Source organism: Lepisma saccharinum, chromosome 27 (assembly GCF_977018435.1).
Source record: "Lepisma saccharinum chromosome 27, izLepSacc3.1, whole genome shotgun sequence".
NCBI lineage: Eukaryota > Metazoa > Arthropoda > Insecta > Zygentoma > Lepismatidae > Lepisma > Lepisma saccharinum.
Window position 1 is genome coordinate 28,455,215 of NC_139255.1, and position 21,965 is coordinate 28,477,179.

A 21,965-nucleotide genomic window follows, 5' to 3' on the forward strand; every position below is an offset into this window, starting at 1 on the left:
TGTCAGTCAGATGGCGTCCTTGGTGTTGCATGCATTGCTGTAAAGAAGTACCAACAAGCTTTCGGTCGAGAGTTTCAGTTACCCCCGCGTGCTCCTTGCTTCCAGCAAGATGGTGCAACTAGCCATACTGCCAGAGTGTCTATGGATGTGCTCAGACTCGCATTTCCTGGTAGCCTCATCATCAGATTCGGCGATATTCCGTGGCCTGCTCGTTCACCCGACTTGCCGGCTCCTGACTTTTCCTTTGGGGTTACCTCAAATCCAAAGTATTCAACGACAACACTCCAAGAACCAGAGATGATTTGGAGGAGCGAATTCGGCAAGAGATCCACAACATTCCGTTGGAGATGCTACGCAACATCATGGGCCGATTTACTCTGAGACTCCGACTATGTGTGCAACACCAAGGACGCCATCTTACTAACACCATATTAAAAAAATGAATATTTTTCAGGCACACTAGTAATTTCAACTCATGTACACTACATTCATGTTCAAAAAATAAATAATATTTGTTCTCTCTATTTTTTGTGAATTTTGTAAATCTTCTTGTTTGACTGCCTCACCCTACAGAAAACGGTATTTTAGTCCTAGAAAACAGGATCTTGTAAAGGCAAAGGGACTAATAGAAAATAGACTCTAGTTAAAGAAAACGGGCTCTTATCATGGATAACCGGCCCTAGTAATAGAAAATCGGCTTTAGTCATAATTATTTGGCCACGATTAGTTGTTTCTTCTTCCTTTCGTCACATTCCAGTATTTCATCCTTTGCGACCCTTTTCACATCCATTCCAGTATGGCCCCCTTTGTAGAAGAATAGCTACATGGGACACTAGCCTCCCATACCCTCTTAAATCCGTGTTTAGAAGTATTGATTATATCACTCTCGTAATTGCTGCGCGCAAGTGAGCTTTAACTATGTCAATGTATCAACTTTATCTCACTGGAGATGATGCAATTGCTTGCGTGTTGGAAATATCAGTTTTTATTCGTCCGAACAAAAATCTTGACAACGCCAACTGCAAAACCATATTATTTATGCAGTCCGACTCTGCAGCTGGGAAATCGATGTACAATAGCCCGGCGCATCCACTGAAAGGTACACGGGAGGAATATGACAAATTGACTGCGACACCTTTGTGCTACATCTTGGGATGCTTTAAAAATAACATTGGGAAGAAACAATGCACGTAAGCACAATTCAGTATAATAAAAAGAATGACCTTCAGAAAATCTTGAAAATGATGAAATAGAAAAAAACGAAACAAGATACTGTGTCCGAGTATTGCTGGATATCTACACTCGGTTCGAAAGGACAGATCTTTGTCCATAGAGCCTACAGAGGGCTTCTTTATCACTCTCCCTATTCGCCAGATCTGGTATCTTACCATTTATACCTTGAAATTCGGTGTTCAAAGTAAGAAAGAAATCCAAAATATATGCACAAATCATTATTATAAGAACTTAACTTACTTAACTAAAAAGTTTTTGGACGAAGTGCCATGAAATGCTTTCACTGCAAATATTATTTATCACTACTTAACACATGTTTTATATAATACTTCTTTGCATCAAATTTTCAGTATTCTATATAATATTAAATGAATTTTAAAATTGCGTTCAAACTTCAATCATATCATTAAGCTGTTTAATTGCAGAACGTAAGCATGTATTTTGATTGTAATACTTGTATCCAAATTGTACTTGACGTTTGAACTAGTGTGTGCAGAAATAAATTAAATGAAGTTAACAGGATAGCGACATTGGACGAATTCATTAAATAGACGAGAGAACAAACAGAAATATACTTTCCTAATTGATTTCACAGGAGCTTGCAGTAACTATGGCTGTGTTCTATTTTCAGGACAACCCTCATATATTAATTGCGCTTGTCCCTTGCAACTTATTGATAAAAGAGTATCAACCATAAACTAAAGATGAAACAGAGTGTTGTCATGTGAAATTGTAGCTTGAACAATGCAAGGCTATTTTTCATTTACTATGAATTGCTGTGTAGAGGTCAGCGTAAATTTAACGTGACTTAAATTGTTTCACTTCCTTCAGAAAACAAGTAAATATTGGAGGGAAATTATTCTGGCGCTTGGAATTTTGCCAAGTACCTTACAAAGTCCGAAAGGGATTAATGAGGCTTGACATGTTCCAACTCCCTAATAAAATTCATGGAAAGTGGTCAGAAATAGCTTTCAATTAAACAGCTCACACAAGGAAAACAAACTCAGATAATTTTGAAGCTTGGTTAAGCTATTTTCACACTTGAATAAGAGAAGAAAGCTGAAGGATATGAGTGAAAGAGAAAATGAGGCAAGATAATGGAAAGCAAGGTGCATACGAAAGGAGACAAATTGATAACGGAAGAATGTGAAAAATGAAGCAAGAATGCGTAGAGGAAAATGAACGACAAGATGAGAAGGAGAGAGTAGTGAGAGAAAACGAATTACATAACAGGAGGACGGAAAAGGAATTTTGAGAATAAAGAAGACAATAATATGGAAATGAAGGTGAGTGGTATGGAAAAGAGGTAACAAGGTGACGAGAAAGAAATGGCGAGGAACAAAATGCGAGAAGTAAACGAAAAACAAGCAAGAACTGAAGGCAGTCTGAAAGAAGCGAGAAAACTGTGAGAATGGAAAGAGGGTGAGTAAGGAGAAGGACAAAGCAGAGAAAGGAGAATGTGAGGAAAACAGATAAAAATACACAAAGAAATATTCGAGTAGAGTTAAATAGAGTTCAGAGTGAAACGAAGTAAAAAGAGACATAACAAAAAAAAAATTAAAAACTTACACATAGGTGGAACCGTAAAGATGATATTGTTTGGTTTTATGGATTTAGGAAGTTCCTCTCGGTGATCAAAGGTATACATCTAGAGTATAACAGAAAATGTAAATAATAAAAATAAATATTCCATGCTTTGTTTTGCACATTATTGCTGGAGAAGTAGTATTATTTAAAATAAATCTCAATACCATGTATTTGCAGTTTAAGTTATTTCTGCTTGCGTTAAGAGATAACGAACTCGTATTTTTGCTAATGCGCAGCCAGCCTTGGTAATTGTCACAATATTTTCTAATTTTTTAAAAACAAAATTGCATTCATTAACGTCAGCAAGACCTAATCATAGGGTATACCTTCTACATAATTCCATGCAATTAACTATAATGACATTCAAAACTTTCTTGAGAAAAGGGTCCATTGCATGACCAGCAAGTTCCCCGGATCTTACACCATGTGATTTTTTTCATGTGTATGTTACTCCCCTAGCACAGAGCGTGGAAAAATCGATAACCAGAATAGTAGATGCAATTGTGCAGGTCACTAGGGACATGTTAGCAAGATGTGGGCTGAAATTGATGACAGTTGCGATGTGTGCCGTGTTCGAACGTCACATAAGCGCCTGTAATTTTTCCATGAAACTTGGACACGTCCTGAAACAGGTATTAGAAGTAAAATATCTTTGTAACAATTCATTATAAGGTAAGAAAAAACTCTTAAAATCAAGCAAATTTGTAAACACCTTGAAGTTTATTCTGCATTTATATTGGAGTCCCATATACCGTGCTGCCCGGGCCCCACTAGATAAGCCAGCACGCCCCTGATTCGAACACGGCACCTGTGAAAGTCTTAGAGCTATACACTAACGACGCCGATACAGATGCAGGTATATACCGGTGCAAGGTAAAGCAGTACACTACTGTAAGTACTACCATTTGTCACGTTCCACGAGGCTATCAATCGCAAGTGAAATATACATTACGGGAAAATGGAGCAACACACTGGATAACGTGGCCAGTTTTCTTACAGGTTGATGTGCTTAGGATTCAGCAGCTGTAGCGAGCTGGTTTAACATTTTATGGAAGCATACTTCCTCTAGCGGCCGGATGGCAAGTCTAAACATGATTCTTGCTTCCCTTTTCCGCTGGCTTTGAGGATTTATCGAGTTGAAAGATATTTTCTGTTCTACTCGGGAGCCATTGCTTCGTGTAGTCTCTGTCACTTACCGTGACATGTTCCAGGTGTCAGAAGGCGGAGTTTGTCGGAGGCGATGAACTGGAAAAGTTCTCGGGCCAATTAAGTCTCTACACAAGGATCAAATTATGATGTGGAGGAGACGTGGGTTAGATTTCAAGGCAGTGTCACGAGGAGCAATGGCGCCGATTAAGGGAGCGTAGGGGGTAGTTGCCCCCACAGTTTTTGCTACTTTTGCCCCCGCACTATAATAAACCTTATCTGTCATGGGAAAATAAACTGTTCTCCCCCCCCCCCCCAGTTCTGGCACCTTTCGCCCTCAGTTTTGGAACTCAATCGCCATCTCACTCAATGTCGAGTGTCTTGTTGCAAGATCCAGCGTTTGTGGGGAAGGGTGGATGCCATCCGCTGCTGGATTCAGTTAGAAAATACAAATGCATATATTTCCAATAACTAGAATAAATCAAACAATAGCATAAGAACTACACCGTGAGTTATTCACATCCTCAAAAAGTATATTTCGCAAAAACATGAATTCGGCGAACGCTAAACCGTCCATCGCTACCGGTAGCTCGCGGAGGTATTTTCAGTGGCTGGTGATTTGATTAATTAAATAAAAATTAGCGTCGCTTTTCTGCCACTTTTGGCTAATCACGAGGATGAGGATGATTAATGACATGATGAAATAGATGTCAGGCTGATATTCGAACCCGGGACCCCTAGCTCGTGAGTAGTTGGCTACACGGTACATGTGCTGCCAAATCTATTGAAAGAAATATCTTCATACTCATTGCATCTTCCCCATAAGAGAATCCGATTAATATTTCGAGAAGCAACAACACCAATAATTCTCCCATACACTGAAATCATTCAACTAAATCTTGACAATGACTCTAGTAACGAATTTTGGGGTACTCGTTATCAAAAACTAAAGAGAAAGTTGTGTCAATTTATGTGAACTACTGGAATCTCTTCGACTACCACGTTTATCTGTGCCCAGGGCTACGAAATTCAGTTTTGGTGGACTGAATGACATATCAAATCATGGCTCAAGCATACTTAATCAACTCCAACGATCTGTCTACCCGTGAGAGACCACAGTTGTCGAATTCCCATAAAATACTAAATGTAAAGACGTAAAAATTGATATCCATAATTTTGGTATTTCCTTCCCTTTCTGTATATTAAAAAGAATAATTATATTAAGTATTAAAATTTTAATGAACCGATAAATTATCATAAAATATCTTTCCACCAATTATAGCTGACTGTGCAGCTTCAAATGCGGCAAAGTAGCTCCATCTGTCGGTATTATTTTTCATTTAATCTTATTTACAAGTCGGTGTGTCGTCTTCAATAGATTTAATTGATTATTAAGTTTAAATTTACCAGTGCACGGCCACCAGCGTACACGTGATATGTTTTCTGAGCGAGCTGAAATTGAAAAGGTGGTTATTACATAACTGCATTTTGGACGAGATACACATTCTTTCGTAATTAACATTTTTAACCTTGGACCACAAAATAGTGTTGCCCCTTAAAAAACAATCCTCCAGTTAGAAGTTTTCATGATACTGCAACGCCCATACAATAATTAACATAAATTACTCTGACTGGAGGGGGTCATGGCCCCCTTACCCAGTTTTGGCCGGGTATTGAAAGTTGTTCAAAGACAAGACTGGTAATCGGGGGTCATTTTAAGGTGAGTTTGCATTTTGGTTTCTCCTCGAGTTGTTTCTGCTTTCTTTTGAAACTTTGGATTTTTCTCAAAATTTCTGGAGGGGCTGTAGCCTCATCGGTTCCCCCTTGCGTACGCCAGTATCCATAGCAGAAAGAGCTAGGCCAAAGAATTCATCATGTGAAATTAATGTGTTCTTCGACCTTTTACTTTTCAGGCGAGGAGGAGAACTACCGGGCCAAGGAACTGAACTCCCATGGACCCACCGTCAAAGGCTGGCAGTCCGCCCGCCACTGCTCCTTCCCGCAAGCGCTCGTCCTCCAGCTGCACCACACGGCCACCATCAACAAAATACAGATCCTTGCTCACCAGTTCCTCATTCGTGAGTATCCTGTTTCTATTGTGTTTCTATTTATATTAATTTTCACGTGTCTTATGTACAGTCACCGGCATTAAAATGGGACACCTAGATCCTGAAGTACTCGCTTCCCTGCAAGACTTGTGTGTTGCCATTGCTATTAAAATCCACTTATCGCCGTACAGTTAGGCAACACACATGGAACACGCAAGGAAATGAATCTTTCAGGACCTAGTTATCTTGCTTTTATTGTCGGTGGTAGAACAATGGGCGGCAAATGTGGCCACACACTGGATAAACCGCGAAAGGAAATTTTCCCCATATAGCATGAATGACAGTAATATAAATGAATGGTCGAAATAAATTAATAAGTGTGCTACAATAGAAGAAAAGAGAAGAGAGAGGGGGGAGAGTGAAAAGGAACGAAAAACCGGGTAACAGAGAGAATGGCTAAAAGAGATAAAGAGGACGGAAAAAGAGAGAGGGTAAAACTGGGAGCGAAACAGAACAAGAGAGAGAAGCAATGAATACAAAGGAAAACAGTGCGAAATGAAGAAAGGAGGAAAGAGAGAGATGTGTAGAAAAGATAGAGAGAAAGAGAAATAAATATCGAGAGATAGAGAGAGAAATCATGGATGATAGACGTAACAAGCGAGAGAGAGGTAATGCAAGAGAAACAGGAAAAGGAAATAAAAAGACAAGTAGAGAGAGGGACAAACCCAGAAAAAGAAAAAGAGCCCTATAGGTAGACAGATGGGCAAAAGATGAAAGGGATTGTGGATAGAGAAGCAGAGAGGAGAAAAAAGAGTGAAGAGAGGAACAAACAGGACAAGAGAGATTTATATAAGGGATGAGACAGTGGCGTATGTTGAGTCCAAGACCTGGACTCTAACACTATGACACGTAGCCCTAGGCTATGGAGGAAGGGAAAAGACTAGGCTCGCGTAAGCCGCTCTTCACGTCATATTGCCATCCTAACGAGAGGCATGTTGCAAATTTCAAAGAATTTATGTTGCCAACTTTTAAGAACTCAGGTTGCCAATTTTTAAGAACTCAGGTTGCCAACTTTTATGAATTCAGGTTGCCAACTTTTAAGAATTCAGGTTGCCAACTTCTAAGAATTCAGGTTGCCAACTCCTAAGAATTCAGGTTGCCAACTCCTAAGAATTCATGTTGCCAACTCCTAAGATGTTAGGTTGCCAACTCCTAAGAATTCAGGTTGCCAACTCCTAAGAATTCAGGTTGCCAACTTTTAAGAATTCAGGTTGCCAACGCCTAAGAATTCAGGTTGCCAACTCCTAAGAATTCATGTTGCCAACTCCTAAGATGTTAGGTTGCCAACTCCTAAGAATTCAGGTTGCCAACTCCTAAGAATTCAGGTTGCCAACTTTTAAGAATTCAGGTTGCCAACTCCTAAGAATTCAGGTTGCCAACTCCTAAGAATTTAGGTTGCCAACTCCTAAGAATTCAGGTTGCCAACTCCTAACAATTCAGGTTGCCAACTCCTAACAATTCAGGTTGCCAACTCCTAACAATTCAGGTTGCCAGCTCCTAAGATGTTAGGTTGCCAACTGCAGAATAGTCCAATCGATTTTTCTTCTGTATTTTACTCCCTAGGCTTCAGGCTTTGCAGATAGCCTAATAAGTCTAGAATATACACTCCTGGGATGAGATAGAGAACAAGATAGAAAGATACAACAGATAGAGAAAGAGAGAGCAATAGAGACATGCGTATAGAAAAAGGCCCATACTTTACCAATTATTGATTGATTGACTGAATTAGGTTATTGTACGTTGCTATTTTGTCACGTTTTGCTAAACGTAACAATGCTGAGAGTGATGACAAGATGAAATTGGAGAAAGAACACTCACTAGGAACCCAGGTGTGGATTCGAACCAGGGGCATCGGCACTTCAGGAACGAAACAGATCACAAGTACATACGTATAAGCAACGTAATGCAACCGATACATCGAAACAATCGAGAAATACGATTGAGACTTTCACACTCTTTGTTTCATTCGCTCTGAATCCATTTTAGAGATATTCCCTTTCGACGTTTTCGTGCTGAGGCCTCATAATCAAATGGTTTCGAGTTGGATTCCGCTTTAAATTGTAGGTCTGGTTCCTTTCAGCGCATCTGTAGGTATATTTTAGCTACTTTGAAACAATATTCGTCAAATGAACCGCGCTTATTCGTGTACGGTATGTATTTTAGTTTCATGCTTTAATTCAGCTGTGGATTATTGCTTCTTCTGCTGAAGTTTATTCTATTTGCGGTCATTTCTTTAGCTCTATGTTTTTAATGTTCTGATTACATGCTACCTCTAATGGTGAGGATGAGAATGAGTGAGAACTGAAGAAACGGATGAAAGGATAAGTCCAATAAGACCCTTGTCCTGCACACGCCTCGAACCCATAACTCTGTTCCATTATAAGGTTATTCCTAATCTTGTTTGTCTTTCTTGCGTTATTCCTGTTGCAGGGTGTAAGGGATGAACTTTTCGAAACACAGTAAAGCGTAAACATATCTTCCACCCTGCATTGTTGCAGACTAACGAGGCTCTGGCGTCTAGACCAGTGGTTCTCAACCGTTTTCAGTCCGGGAGCCACCTTGAAAGATATTATACTACATAGGACCCATAAGCATGGGCGCCGGCAGAATACTTGTGGAGGTGTGCACCCAGTTTATTTTTGCTAACATCGAAGCCCTCTTTTTACGCTTGCTTAAGCAAATTACACGTACTTCATTCTACAGTGGCTTTCACAGCCTAGAAAAATAAATATGTAATTTAAAAGGCTAATTTACTCTAGTCTAACATCTAATTAAACACACATGCTGAAATTGAAAACAATTTTTGTTCTACTCACCGAACTAATGTGACTAGTGTGCAATGTTAGAGCGCGAATAACAGAAATTTTGATTTAGACTACGTACAACCCGGGTTTAATTTAAATGGTTAAAACAATCTTGATAATTTAAATGTAATATATTTTTAAGACACATTAAATAAATTATCGAGTCCGACTTCACGACCCACCATATGCACCCTCGGAACACAGCAGTGGTTGAGAAACGATGATCTACGCATAATGGATGCCTGTGCTGCAATCTCTCCTGAGGGTCTGCAGAATGTGGTAAGGTCATGGGAGAGACGTTTACAAGTGTGTCTTGCGCAACAGGGACGCCATATTGAGCATGTGTTATAACTTTTGTGGTACTGTTATCTCTAATTACAGTTAGGTGCAAACAAATGTCACAGTTGGTTTCCTGGTGAAATTCTAGCCCACATTGATGTGTCGCACGACCCCCCCCCTTCTCATTTAAAATTATCACGTTGGATTCAAGATGGCGGACATCAAGATGGCCGCCGACAACGCGGGTGGCGTCAATGTGGTTCCCCTTTACCTGGCAACTATTGGTCACCATTTCCACGTTGCGCGCTGCAGTGGCCTTGTACCGGGGGTGTTAAGGGACATATTGAGCCGCCCTGTGTACCCTCAGCCAATATAAACCTCTGTGGACCTTGTATTGTGCCCTGTTCATTATCTTGTCACCATCCATCCTCATCTTCGCGATTACCCAAAAGTGGCATAAAAGCGAAGTAAAATAAAAAATATATATATGTTGTTGCTTTTCTGCTTTTTCCCTTCCCAGCTTCGTGGCCGACTGATTAGCACATACCTCTACGACGGCAGGGATCCCGGGTTTGAATCCCGGCTTGGGCATGGGAAGGGTGGATAAAAAATCATCAGTCGATTTTTTTACTTTTTTAAAAAAACACTCTTAAAATTGGTTTTAGCACCAAAACCTTTTTATAGGAATGCTTTTTCTGGTAAACTGCCCCGAAAATTATTTGAACAGTTTCATTAAAGCAAATAAATTATATGTCAATATACATTTTCTGTTTCTAATACTGTAATGAACCTACTATGGAAATGTTTGTTGAGTGTGTTAATGAAACTATAATAATTTCAGTAACTTTTATTCCAGTGAAAAAAAAAACATTCTGGAAGTACTATGTAATTGTAACTTAAAATATTTTTTATAGTCTTTGTGCTGAATTTTGGCATTTTTTAAATGATAGCTTGCAAAATATCAGCTGCCATTTTTATTTACGTTTAATAATAATGACACTATTTACAGTTTAACATGATTAATATTTTGAATATTATTCTACACAAAATGTTTAATATTTTGTATATTATTCTACACAAAATGTTTAATATTTTGTATATTATTCTACACAAAATGTTTATTATTTTTGCCTATAAAATTATTCAATTTTAAATCAAGAGAAACTTAAGTGTGTTTACAGTTTACATACAGTAAAACCTTGTTAATCCAGACCCCAATAAGCCGGACTTCGCTTAATCCGGACAGGAAAAAGAAAAAATGCAAGGTTTTAAATGTGGCTAGAAGTCAACAAGAGAATTTCCCAAAGAAAAGGCAGTCAACCACTGATGAAATTCTGTTTTCCCCAGACTTTGTACTGTACTGTATTTAGGCCTATGCCCTTTAAATACACCATAATAAACGTGTTTTGTTGCTATAAACGGAGTTTTAGTGCACTTTCTACTCTTATTTTAGGTTATTTAAGTTAATCCGGACTTTCGTTAAAGCGGTCAACTTATCCCCCCATTAGTCCGGATTAACGAGGTTTTACTGTATTACATTTCCTCTTGTATCCGCTCCATCCTCTCAGTATTTTTTTCTCTTTCCCTGCTTTTTAGAGCCTAATAAACACCACTGAATGATTACGAGATTAATGTACTTTCACGAAAAGTGATTCTGATATCTACGAAAACCTTATGTACATTATTCTTTAAATTATTTATTTAAAGTGATTTAAGTCAATCCACCTTGGGCATGGCTATTCTTTGTGAGTGTCCCTTCATCACTCTCATCATACCATCACTCATCTCCATCTTCACGATTAGCCACAAGTGGCAAGAAAAGCGAGGTAAAATAAACCTAATCAATCAACCATTCTCAGCTTAATTTGTTTCGAACTTGGTGCAAGTCAGCGACACGTACAGTCGTGGAAAGAAATACTTTCCCCATAATAAGGCTCTATGGGGTAAGTACTTTTTTCCACGGCTGTACATTGGAGTGAGAATTGCATACATAGTAAGGATATATCTTCTGAGACCAGTTAAAATGGGTAAGATAATATCAAGTGAGGGATCTGAATGAAACATATTGATCGTACACGTATTTGTACTACATGATTGAAACAATGCTACCTTCCGTGTCTGTATTCCTCTATATAATAATAATAATTCCATAAAGATATATAAAATAAGCAATTTTGTGGTCTCAGTTGTCACAGATATTCAATATTAGCCCATTACATGAACATGTTTTCTTTGGTGTCAATTCTCTTTCTATGTTCTCTGCGAAGCAGAACCCTTGCACATAAACACTTGGGAGTGGCACCTCCGCATCCACCATCCGTTACTATAGCAACCGGTTGTCATGGAAACTAAAGCCGTTCGAGAAAATTTTAAATTGAGGCCTTTATATACCTTGTACGGCATAACTCTTTTATCTGCGTACCATTGAGCGCAACGTCACTTACACAATGTTGCCAGCACTCGCGACGAGAGAGTAATTATTGTTCTTTCACTAACTTTCTCTCTCTCTCTCTCTCTCTCTCCTCCTTCTTTATTATCTTGTTATCTCATTATATTCCTTCTTCATTACTTTTCTCTTCTCTTTCTCATTATCTTGCTGTCTCTTCTCACACATGCCTTTCCTATCCCACTATCTTGTTGCTAGCTTCTCTAATGATCTCCATCTCATCTTGTTGTCTACATCTCTCACACTCTCCTTTCCTCTCCCATACTCCGTCATCTGTCTCACTTTCATCTCGGCTTTTCCCACACCTTTCCCTTCTACACTCACCCGACACCAGTGATGTGCATCTACGCGTAAACAACGATAGTCTACATTCTACACGTAGACTATTTTAAGCCAAGCGTCAGGTTAACTTTGCAGCAGGTTTTCGCATATGTACGAGATCCAAACGTGCGCGCAGAATATAGTTCCACTGAGACGGGTTCTATTCCGACACAACTGCATACTTGCAAGAAAACAGCTATTTAATTTGTGAAATAGAGACAAAATAATTCATCCATTAGCAGGTTTGGACTTGATCGGTTGCAATCACTGTGCAGACGAACTTGGATCCGCAGATTCGTCAACTGGAGTTTGCATTGCGTTGAGGAAACGCTGAACCCCAAGTGCGAGTCGAGCAAGACTGAATACGTTGCAGAGCGCGTGGAATCCGTGATACCAGTGTTGCACATCCCGCTAGTTTAACCCTATGTTTATTGTGATTAATAATCGTGCTACACAGCGGCGAGAATGGCTGAATCGAGGTCTCCTGTTCAGCGAGTGTTATTGTGGGCTTCATCCGAAGGGAAAAGCTCTTCAAATCAAGCAAGTTGTTTAAAATGCATAATCCTCCTTACGGAAACAAGAGCAAAGTAAAACAGGGCGTGAGGTGATTTGCCGTCAATGTGCGCACGAAATGTATCCCGCGTGTTGAATGATTTGCGGTTTGAGTTTAGGAAGAGGAAACGATTGTTTGTTGTTTGAGGACAAAATAATGTCCGCGGTATTAAAAGATATCCCAGTGAGAAGAAACATGTTTATTATTTGGACGAAACGTGCTTTAACTCGGGGGGGGGGGAGGTGGCGGGGGGCGTACATTGAATCAAACATTGAAGGACACCACCGTGCAAAACCACCGCCAGGGCTGAAGAAACCGACGAGAAAGGGAGAAGGGAAGGGGGAGGCTTACTGTTTCACCCACTGGCGGCAATGAAGTCTTTGTTGAAGGCGCATATTTACTTTTCCGTCCAAAGAAAGGGAAGGATGATTAGCAAGAAATGGACAGACCAAGATTTGAATCCTGGTTTAGTGAAGTGATTCATAAATTGAAACCAGAGTAATAGCAGCAGACAATGCACCTGATTGTATATATCACCAATATCAAATCATGCTTTCTTTTTGCTGGTGTAACTTGAAGTGCGTGTGTCTTACAGTAACCAAGTTTTTCATAAATTTATTTTTTTATAAACCAAAAACAATAATTTGTCATTAAATTCAAGAGGGCCTATCGTTGTTTACTTATATCTTTGTTTATTTTTATTTTTGCGTGCTCGAAATATACACACATGCTCATGGGCGTCCGGTAGGAGGGAAAGGGGGGCCGTGGCCCCCCTGGAAAATGAAAGTCAACCACAAATTATGTATTTCACACATATAATTTCATTTTAGCCACAATAATGTGTGTTAATTATTGCATTAACACCATAAATTCAAATTTAAGCAATTTTTTTTACGGAACTACACTCTTTTGGGGGAAAATGTGACATGTTTGCCCCCCCTGGAAAAAAATAGCTTCCTTGCCCCTCCATGGAAAAAATCCTGCGGACGTCCATGCACATGCTCTCAAGATTCGAAGATATTTCGCATTTATATTAAGTAATGACACATTTTTTAAATAATTTATGCGCCGAAAGTACTTCTAAAATGTTATGTTTCAGGAGACAAGAAAGAAACAAAAATACATTCCGCTTGTTATACATGCGGGTTTTGATGTGTTGTGCGGTTGGCAATACTGTGGATTCTCTCAGTGTCTGCGATGTAAGCAGCTCGGTGGTTGAGGCAAGACTGGCACGGAAGATTCTGAGCTCAGTTCTCGCGCAGATTGATACATAAACACACGTAGATGACGTAATCTATGTAAACAACATGGCGAAAGGTGATAACGTAACAAAGAGCACTGTGGAATTAAAAGAAAATTATACTGCGTATCAGTTCCTGATGTGTGAGGAGAACTTTTCATACTCTCCCTTCCAAATTCGAACAATTTCTCACCTAGGTAAAAAACATAACATAGGAAATATTCTAGTGTTTTATGGGAAAAAGACTAATTTTGCCTCACGACTGCCATCTGTTGCTTTTTTGCATACTATTTATCTTCTTCAATAGTTGATGATAGAATAGAAGAGAAATTTTGTTTTAAATAGGATTCTTTTCAGTTCGTTAGGAACCAATATAGTTGAAAATGCTTTCCTTTCATGAAAGCCTTGAAAATTAATTTTAATGCACTTTAGATGTCTACGTAGTCTATGTAAACTACAACCCAATGTAATCTACGCGGGAGCCCTTTGATTAAAGGACGACCAAGTACGTAAAATACATTCCCGGTGGGCCGGAATTCTAAGGGGGCCACAAAAAGAGTACGGGTCATTCCATGTCAATTCATCCAGGCTATGTCACCCACCATCCCCGATTTTGATGAAACTCGGTATACTTATAGAACTTTTATCGCTGATTACAAAAATGACAATTTTTTATAGATTGAGCAAGGGGTTCAAAGTTATGCGCTATTTAAAATTTCCATGTACGCCACTTCCGGCTCCACTTTGAAAGGCACGTAATAGGTTATAAATGATAGTATCTTCCCTCAGGTTTGCCGTAGAAACTTCAAGTTTGTTTTGCATTGTTCAGAATACTGTAAGCTTTCATTTAAATAAGGTTTCAGATGAATGTATCAATAACCATGTATTTTTATGTATACTTTCTTGTATTCTTTTTGACAAATAAATGACTAACTTCAAGAGTGAATTTCGTGCAATGCCGCTCCTCAATTTTCCCCCAATTTTATATGTAGGTAGCTCAGAGTGTGTACTGATGCCTGATGGAAAAATTGGGATGGGCGGTTCAGAGACAGGGTGATAAAAAAATCATTTGCATCAAATGACATTAAAAGTTAATCTTATTAAAAATGCTCATGTATTTTACACCAGCGTAACCTGGCAGGGGCAAAGGGAAGCATTTACCCCCTCTCAAATTTATAGATTAATTAGAATTTACAAGTTAAATATATTTTGTGAACCTCCTGGCCCTTCAGGAACAAACAAATAAACAGTAAGACACGGATATTGTAAATAGCACGTAACTTCTAAACCCCTTGCCCCATCTAAAAAAAATTGTCATTTTTGTAATCAGCAATAAAAATTCTATAAGTATACTGAATTTCATCAAAATCGGGGATGGTGGGTGACACATTCACAAAATTCTGGATGATTTGACATGGAATGACCCGTACAGATTATTTTAATGTTTCCCGTTTACAATATTTACACAAATTTGGATTGTTACGACTTCCTTCTTTTATGCAAACTTATGAAATACGATAAGCAACATATATGTACGCGGTGGTAAATGCACTGTCTGAAAGAAAAGGCTAACATTAGTGACAGGAACGCTTCTTCCATAGCATACTATAGCTTTTAAAATCTTATCCGACAGTAAAAATAAATTCCAGTGGCAACCACGGAGCCATCCTTAAGATTGAATATATTCAGGATGGAAAAAAATATGTTTCACTTGTCTGGGAGCATAGAAACGAATCCTCAACGAACAAACCGTTGCTAAGAAATGTTGTTCGACTTGATGTGCTCTGCACACTGTGAAAGTAGTCGGCAAAACCTTAAGCTGGCTGTATACGATCCAATTGTCATTGAAACAGGACATTCATGACCCAACAAAATCGACAATTGAAACTAGTTGAACAACGTTCTTATTGGAAAGCTTGAAAGATCTGAAATTACAAAGAAATATTTGACAATTTCATCGAAAGATGGCAGCGTGTACGGCAAGGAATAGAAATAAATAGACTTTATGCTGAGATTCGCTGATGGGAACTGCATCTAATCCGAACTACTGTACAATGTACAGTTACCAGCAATAAAAATGGATAATTAGATCCTGAAATACTCGCTTCCCTGCAAGGAGCTATGAGTGTTGTACAACTGTACAGCAGTGGTAGAAGTTGTCATTGTAAATTTACTATGAATATCCAGTTATCGCCGTAGAGATAGGCAACACACATAACGCCTTCCAGGATAGCGAGTATTTCAGGATATAGGTGTGACATTTTTATTGCCGGTGACTGTACCTCCACCAGGAATCAAGCCCGGGACTTTCTGATTATATGGTAACAGTTTTATCACTACGCCGTTTAGGAGAGTCAGTTTAAATCCAAGTTGCCACGATTTTTTTCCATAGCGAAGTAGGAAATACTTTTTACTTCTAAAATCACTGCAAAAATGTGAGAATCGATCGTTTTTACGACGACCTGCAGTTTTTCAAGTTTCATTACAATAAGTAACACTCCCCGTCCTCTCTTCTGGACGTCCATATCTGTACCTCAACCTATTCCTTCTCGTGACATTACAAATAATCAGATGTTTTGTTTGATTGATTGAGTTGGTGTTTTAAGTCCACTTTATGCACAGTAGCTAAAGCTAATTGGGACTGGATGTACAGTTTAATGTGGGATCCGAACCACTATGGCCTCCACCGGGTATAGAACCAGGGACCCCTTGATTACAAGGCGACGACGTTACAACTACGCCATCGCATCGGGGAGGCCCAAAAAATCAACCTATTCCTGCTCGTAACTGTACAAATAATCAGAAAAAATGCGACTGCATGTAATACTCCCCTTCCCCTATTCTGGACGTCCATATCTGTGCCTCAAGTTACTTCTGCTCGTGACTGTACAAGTAATCAGATGAAAATGCGACAGTAAGTAACAATCCCCTTCCCCTATTCTGGGCGTTCATATCTGTAACTCCATTTATTTCTGCTCTTCACTGTACAACTATTCAGAAGGAACTGCGACAGTACTGAGAATAGAATAGCGCCTTTTCTCGCCACTGCCTTGTTAGCCTGCAATGATTACTGGAAGTGTTGCGTGCGATAGACGAAGACAAACAACACCTCCGGCATTCTTTGTGGTTCGCTTTCGTTCCACGACACAGGGTGAAGGTCTTGCTAACTAAACCGCCTTCTGCCTGCACCAGATAGGGGCAATCTGTCTCAATACATCATGAAAGGTTTTCTACGCCATTGCGGCTAAGATCATAAATTCCCGCAGTGAAATGTGGTCTTGCGTGACGGAGGTACGCGGGTTACACGAAGCCAAAACTTCCCCTTTAACCCCCTCCTCCTGCTCCACAACAAACACCCAGGATCAACTAAGAAACAGATGGACTGCCGTGTATAATGTTCCCAAAAGCTGTTTAACATAGCGAACATTTTATGCAGGTTTACGCTCTACTGTCGACAAAACACTCCAGAAATGCGAATTGTGTTTAAAACACAAAACAATTTCTTGAATTCAAGTTATAATAATATTTCAGTACTTATAATGTATGGTTATCAGTGTCGTATACTGAGACCAAGATCTGGACTATTTCACAATGTCACGTGGTCGTAGGCTATGAATAGAAATACATTTACCAACTCCTAAGAAATCAGGTTGCCAACTCATAAGAAATCAGGTTGCCAACTCATAAGAAATCAGGTTGCCAACTCATAAGAAATCAGGTTGCCAACTCATAGGAAATCAGGTTGCCAACTCATAAGAAATCAGGTTGCCAACTCATAAGAAATCAGGTTGCCAACTCATAAGAAATCAGGTTGCCAACTCATAAGAAATCAGGTTGCCAACTCCTAAGAAATCAGGTTGTCAACTCATAAGAAATCAGGTTGCCAACTCATAAGAAATCAGGTTGCCAACCCATAAGAAATCAGGTTGCCAACTCATAAGAAATCAGGTTGCCAACTCATAAGAAATCAGGTTGCCAACTTCAGAATCAGCATCATCATCTCACTGATATGAATAATATTATTTACAATTTCCGATCGATTTTTCTCCTGTATTTTATTCTCTAGACTTCTGGCTTCGCAGATAGTTTAGCTAGCCTAGAATATACGCTCCTGATGGTCATATATCTCATTTATTCGAAGTGGGGTGTTACCGTTTCTGAAGAGATCCAAATGTCTACCTTTCTCTTCCACGTAGTACACCGCATTCTTGCAGCCTAACGAGGCTCTGGTGCTTGGAACCACAGCCAGTATAATTATCTGTAGGGCTTGCGTGCGTTTGTGATTATCACTTCGTCCATTTCTTCTTATCATCATTCATTCTCTTCATCTTCTTGGCTTCCCCGATGGCGCAGTGGTAGCATCGTCGCGTTGTAATCAAGGGATCCCGGGTTCGATACCTGGTGGAGGCACATAGTGGTTCAGATCCCACTAAACAGTGTAGGTCCAGTTCCGAATTACCTTACTGTGCATAACATGGACTTAAAACCAATATCGGCTGCTGTCTATTCGCTCACTCGCACGTGCACACCCAAATAAATGTGCAATGTAATTGATTTTTATTATATTTATTCACTGAAAGCCATTTCTTCAAAACAACAAATGTTCTCAAGTCACATTACTTTCCATTTACTTCCATACGTCAGCTTTTCTATCTGAGTAACTCGCATCAGATGGGCGGCATGAACACAATTGGGAAGTGCACATAGCTGCACAACGAAATGGCGCTGTGTTCGACGGTGAGTAGAGAAAGTAGAAAGGCTCTTATGGCTTGGATCAAGGACTTTCGGACTCGCTTCGCACAAATAATTGTGACATAGTAACAACGGACATGCGCTGTTCCCTCTTCGTCATGTAGTGTTGCAATCTTTCCGTGTGACGGAGTCGAGAGCGAGACTCGAGAACAACCATCATTGCAAATTGAGGGATTTTTTTCTCAGCAAGGGAAATTTTGATCTCTCTCACCTCACGCGGTTCTGAGCAAAGCATTGAAATCCGAATGAGGGGAGGGTGGGTAAGGAAGAGGAAAGGGTGTGGCGTGTAGTGACGAGCGTACTATTCAGCCATGCAAGGCCAGAAGCGATGAGTGAATTACGTTGATACAGGTGCTGGAAAAATAGTTTTATATAATGTCAGCTGTTTGAAAAAAAAACATACACAATGTTGTAGGAATTGTTGCATTTAGACGCTCTGACTTGTATTTGGAAGTTCAACGAAAATTTCAAATAATCAGAGTTTAATCTTGTATTTTTGTCACAGAACAGTCAATCCAATTCTTTATTCAGTGCATACGAGAATCTGTAAATTGTACTATTTTGTCACTGATTTGAGATAATTTTTGTAGAGGTGCTGGCAAGAACTAGTTGCATTTGATTAGGGTTTCGAGGATCCTCATGACTATGACTAAAGTGAATAAGTACCTTAAAAAGGGTAATTAACTTTTAAGTGTACGATGAAATGTTTATGTGGCATTAAACTTGGGTTTCTTTTGGTTTGAGTTGATGTTTTAAGTCCACTTTGTGCGCAGTAAGGCTAATCGGGACTGGACCTACAGTTTAAAGTGGGATCCGAACCACTTGTGCCTCCACCGGGCATCGAACCCGGAACCCCTTGATTACAAGACAATGACGCTACCACTGCGCCATGGGGGAGGCCCCAAACTTGGGTTTCTGGTGGGACATATTTACATTGAAGAAAGATAATATACATTATTAAAACAAGGCAATTACACAAAATTCTGGCAATATTATTATCCTTTACAAACCATAGCAGTTAATCGGTATAACGCTGCGAGTGATTTTGTCAGGTCGTCAGGTCGTTGAATTTTTTACAGGTCACGAAAGATACCAAACAACACATCTTCTTTCGTGATCGATTAAAAAATCACTAGGGTATTTCGATTTTTTAATAAACCTTATTTTTTAAAAAATGTTCATGAAATATAACTCTACTATCGTCTCTTCATCAGGGAAAGGTGCGTCATAACTTAGAGGTGCACACCCATAGAGTCAGACCATAAGCCGCCACTGCTTAAACACCAACTCAATCAATCAATCATTCATTCTAATCGTTGCGATTAGCCAAAATGCAAAAAAAAGTAAAGTTTTATTTAATTCGTATTATTTTTCTTCCTTTTCTGCCAGTTTTGTATAATCGCGAAGATGAAAATGAATGGTGATAAAATGCAACTCCAAGGACAAACAGTACAACTTCCAGAGAGTGTTATTATACTGGTTGTCGGTCCAGGCGCCAGACCCTCGATAGTCTCCTTGAAAGCAGTTGCCCACGTGGATGGGAATTTGACATTTGAGTGCCTTGTCAGGTTACGCATACCCCAGAAAAGCAACGTGAAATAAATTCAATAAATTTTATCTAATTTATATTATAAATTATATATCACCAGAATGTTTATGTAATATGTAATATAAACACTGGTAAAAAAACATATACCATACTATGGTACAGTTGTATAGTAAATTGTAAACATCTCCCGGGTTCGATTCCCGGTGGGGGCACATGATGGTTCGGATCCCACTTTAGAACTGTATGTCCAGTCCCGATTAGCCTTACTGTGCATAAAGTGGACCAACTCAATCAATCAATCGATAAATTGTAAACATAATTGTCAATCACTATTGTCATTAATTTTACTTAAACGTTCTGTGTATTTTTAAGGAAATTAAATTGTGCTGAAACTTTTGTACTTGATTTCATTCCTGAATTTATTTCAATTGTTCAACCTTTGCTCCTTATGAAAAGTAGCAACAAAGCGACGCTACATAGCAAAAGCATATCAAAATAAATTCAACATGGCATTCCATAAAACAAAGGAAATAAACGTTGGAATGAGATTTTTCTTATTTTTTACTCAATTCTGAATAAGAACTAGCTACTTTGTAATCATATAAAGTTCCAGAAGATAAATTCCCATTAAAATTCCAATGCTAGTAGAAATGATACCCATTATTTCAAAATGGCGACATACACCCATATTTGCGAACTATATATTTCGTCTTCCCACCAAATTTAAAGCGCTGCTTGCACCATGCAGTAAATCCCCCCTTTGACATAGTTGAGCGAGATCTCTACGGCAGCAGCTTGCATGGAATTTCCAAACCGAAAGGAATTCCTTCCACTGTTATCAATCTCGAGAAACAAATGAAGCTCGCTCCGTTGCGTGTAGCGTGGCTGCTCAACACGCGTTCCTTTGGCGCAGGGATATCGTAACGACCTCTGTCGTTATTCCTCCCCTTTAACGAATGGCTTCACCCAACGACCTTCCGTTCCACGTCTGCAGCAGGAAAGGGGATGTCCGTTACACGAGCTAAGAATTCTGCATGAATGCAATGCTAATGTAACCAGTGACCTGATTTTCAGTACAGAGTGACCATAAAAATTTGAACCAATTGCAGAACTTCTTAATGCAAAACGTCTACCACGTCTCAACTTCCTCAAACGTTTCGAAATGTTTCCTTGAACCACTGGCGTATGCAGGGGGGCTGATGAGGCTACAGCCCCTCCAGAAATTTTGAGAATATCAAAATTTTCAATCTTCAAGGTGTGAAGAACTCGGGAAAATTAAGTAGTAAATGCAAACACCCTTTTTAAAATGATCCCCGATAACCATTTTTGTCTTTGAACAGCTTTTAAAATGAAGATCGAAAATCGCAAATACGAAATATCGAAATTGTATCCCGCCTCTACCTTGAACGCAGCTATGTTAAATCCACTTTTACAATTACAACGCTCTCCGGAAGAAAGTCTTGCGTACGAACCGATCCCCTTTCGCGAATTTGCAATTTTTCAACCTCACTATAGCTTACTGATGTGTCCTATTGGACTCACAACTTCCTTCTCGTTCACAAAGAAGAATTATCTCTACCTGGTCGTATTCTCTTAGTCGCATAGCTCGCCTTTAATCAGAAAATATGTCCATTGGTTCTACACCCTATGGACACTCTGTATATTGTTGAATTATGACTAATCGTTAAAGTTTCATAAGAAAGCATTTTGCACTGATATTGAACACAGAGTTGCACATGCCCACGTTTTGGTACGGGTCCATGTTTTAATAGTGTAAAAACAAAACAACGCAATATAGATCAGGGGTGTAAATTAGATTTCATAAAGAGCATTCTTGTTCAACATAATTTTAAAAAAAATCTCTTTAGCAAATCGGAGATAGCACTATGTAACCATTTAACAGTACTCTTCAAGATTTAATGATTGATTGATTTGGTTTATTTCACT

At 39.2% G+C, this 21,965-nt stretch overlaps 1 protein-coding gene across 2 annotated transcripts in view; it reads left to right on the forward strand.

The window, feature by feature from the left end:
• The window catches only part of LOC145980403 (centrosomal protein of 104 kDa), a 274,922-nt gene that overhangs the window by 130,167 nt on the left and 122,790 nt on the right, over window positions 1-21,965 (forward strand). For both annotated transcript variants that reach the window (XM_083113475.1, XM_083113476.1), the window contains exon 3: window positions 5,880-6,044. In XM_083113475.1, the coding sequence (XP_082969601.1) occupies window positions 5,880-6,044 (165 nt within the window). The remainder of the gene's footprint in view (window positions 1-5,879; window positions 6,045-21,965) is intronic.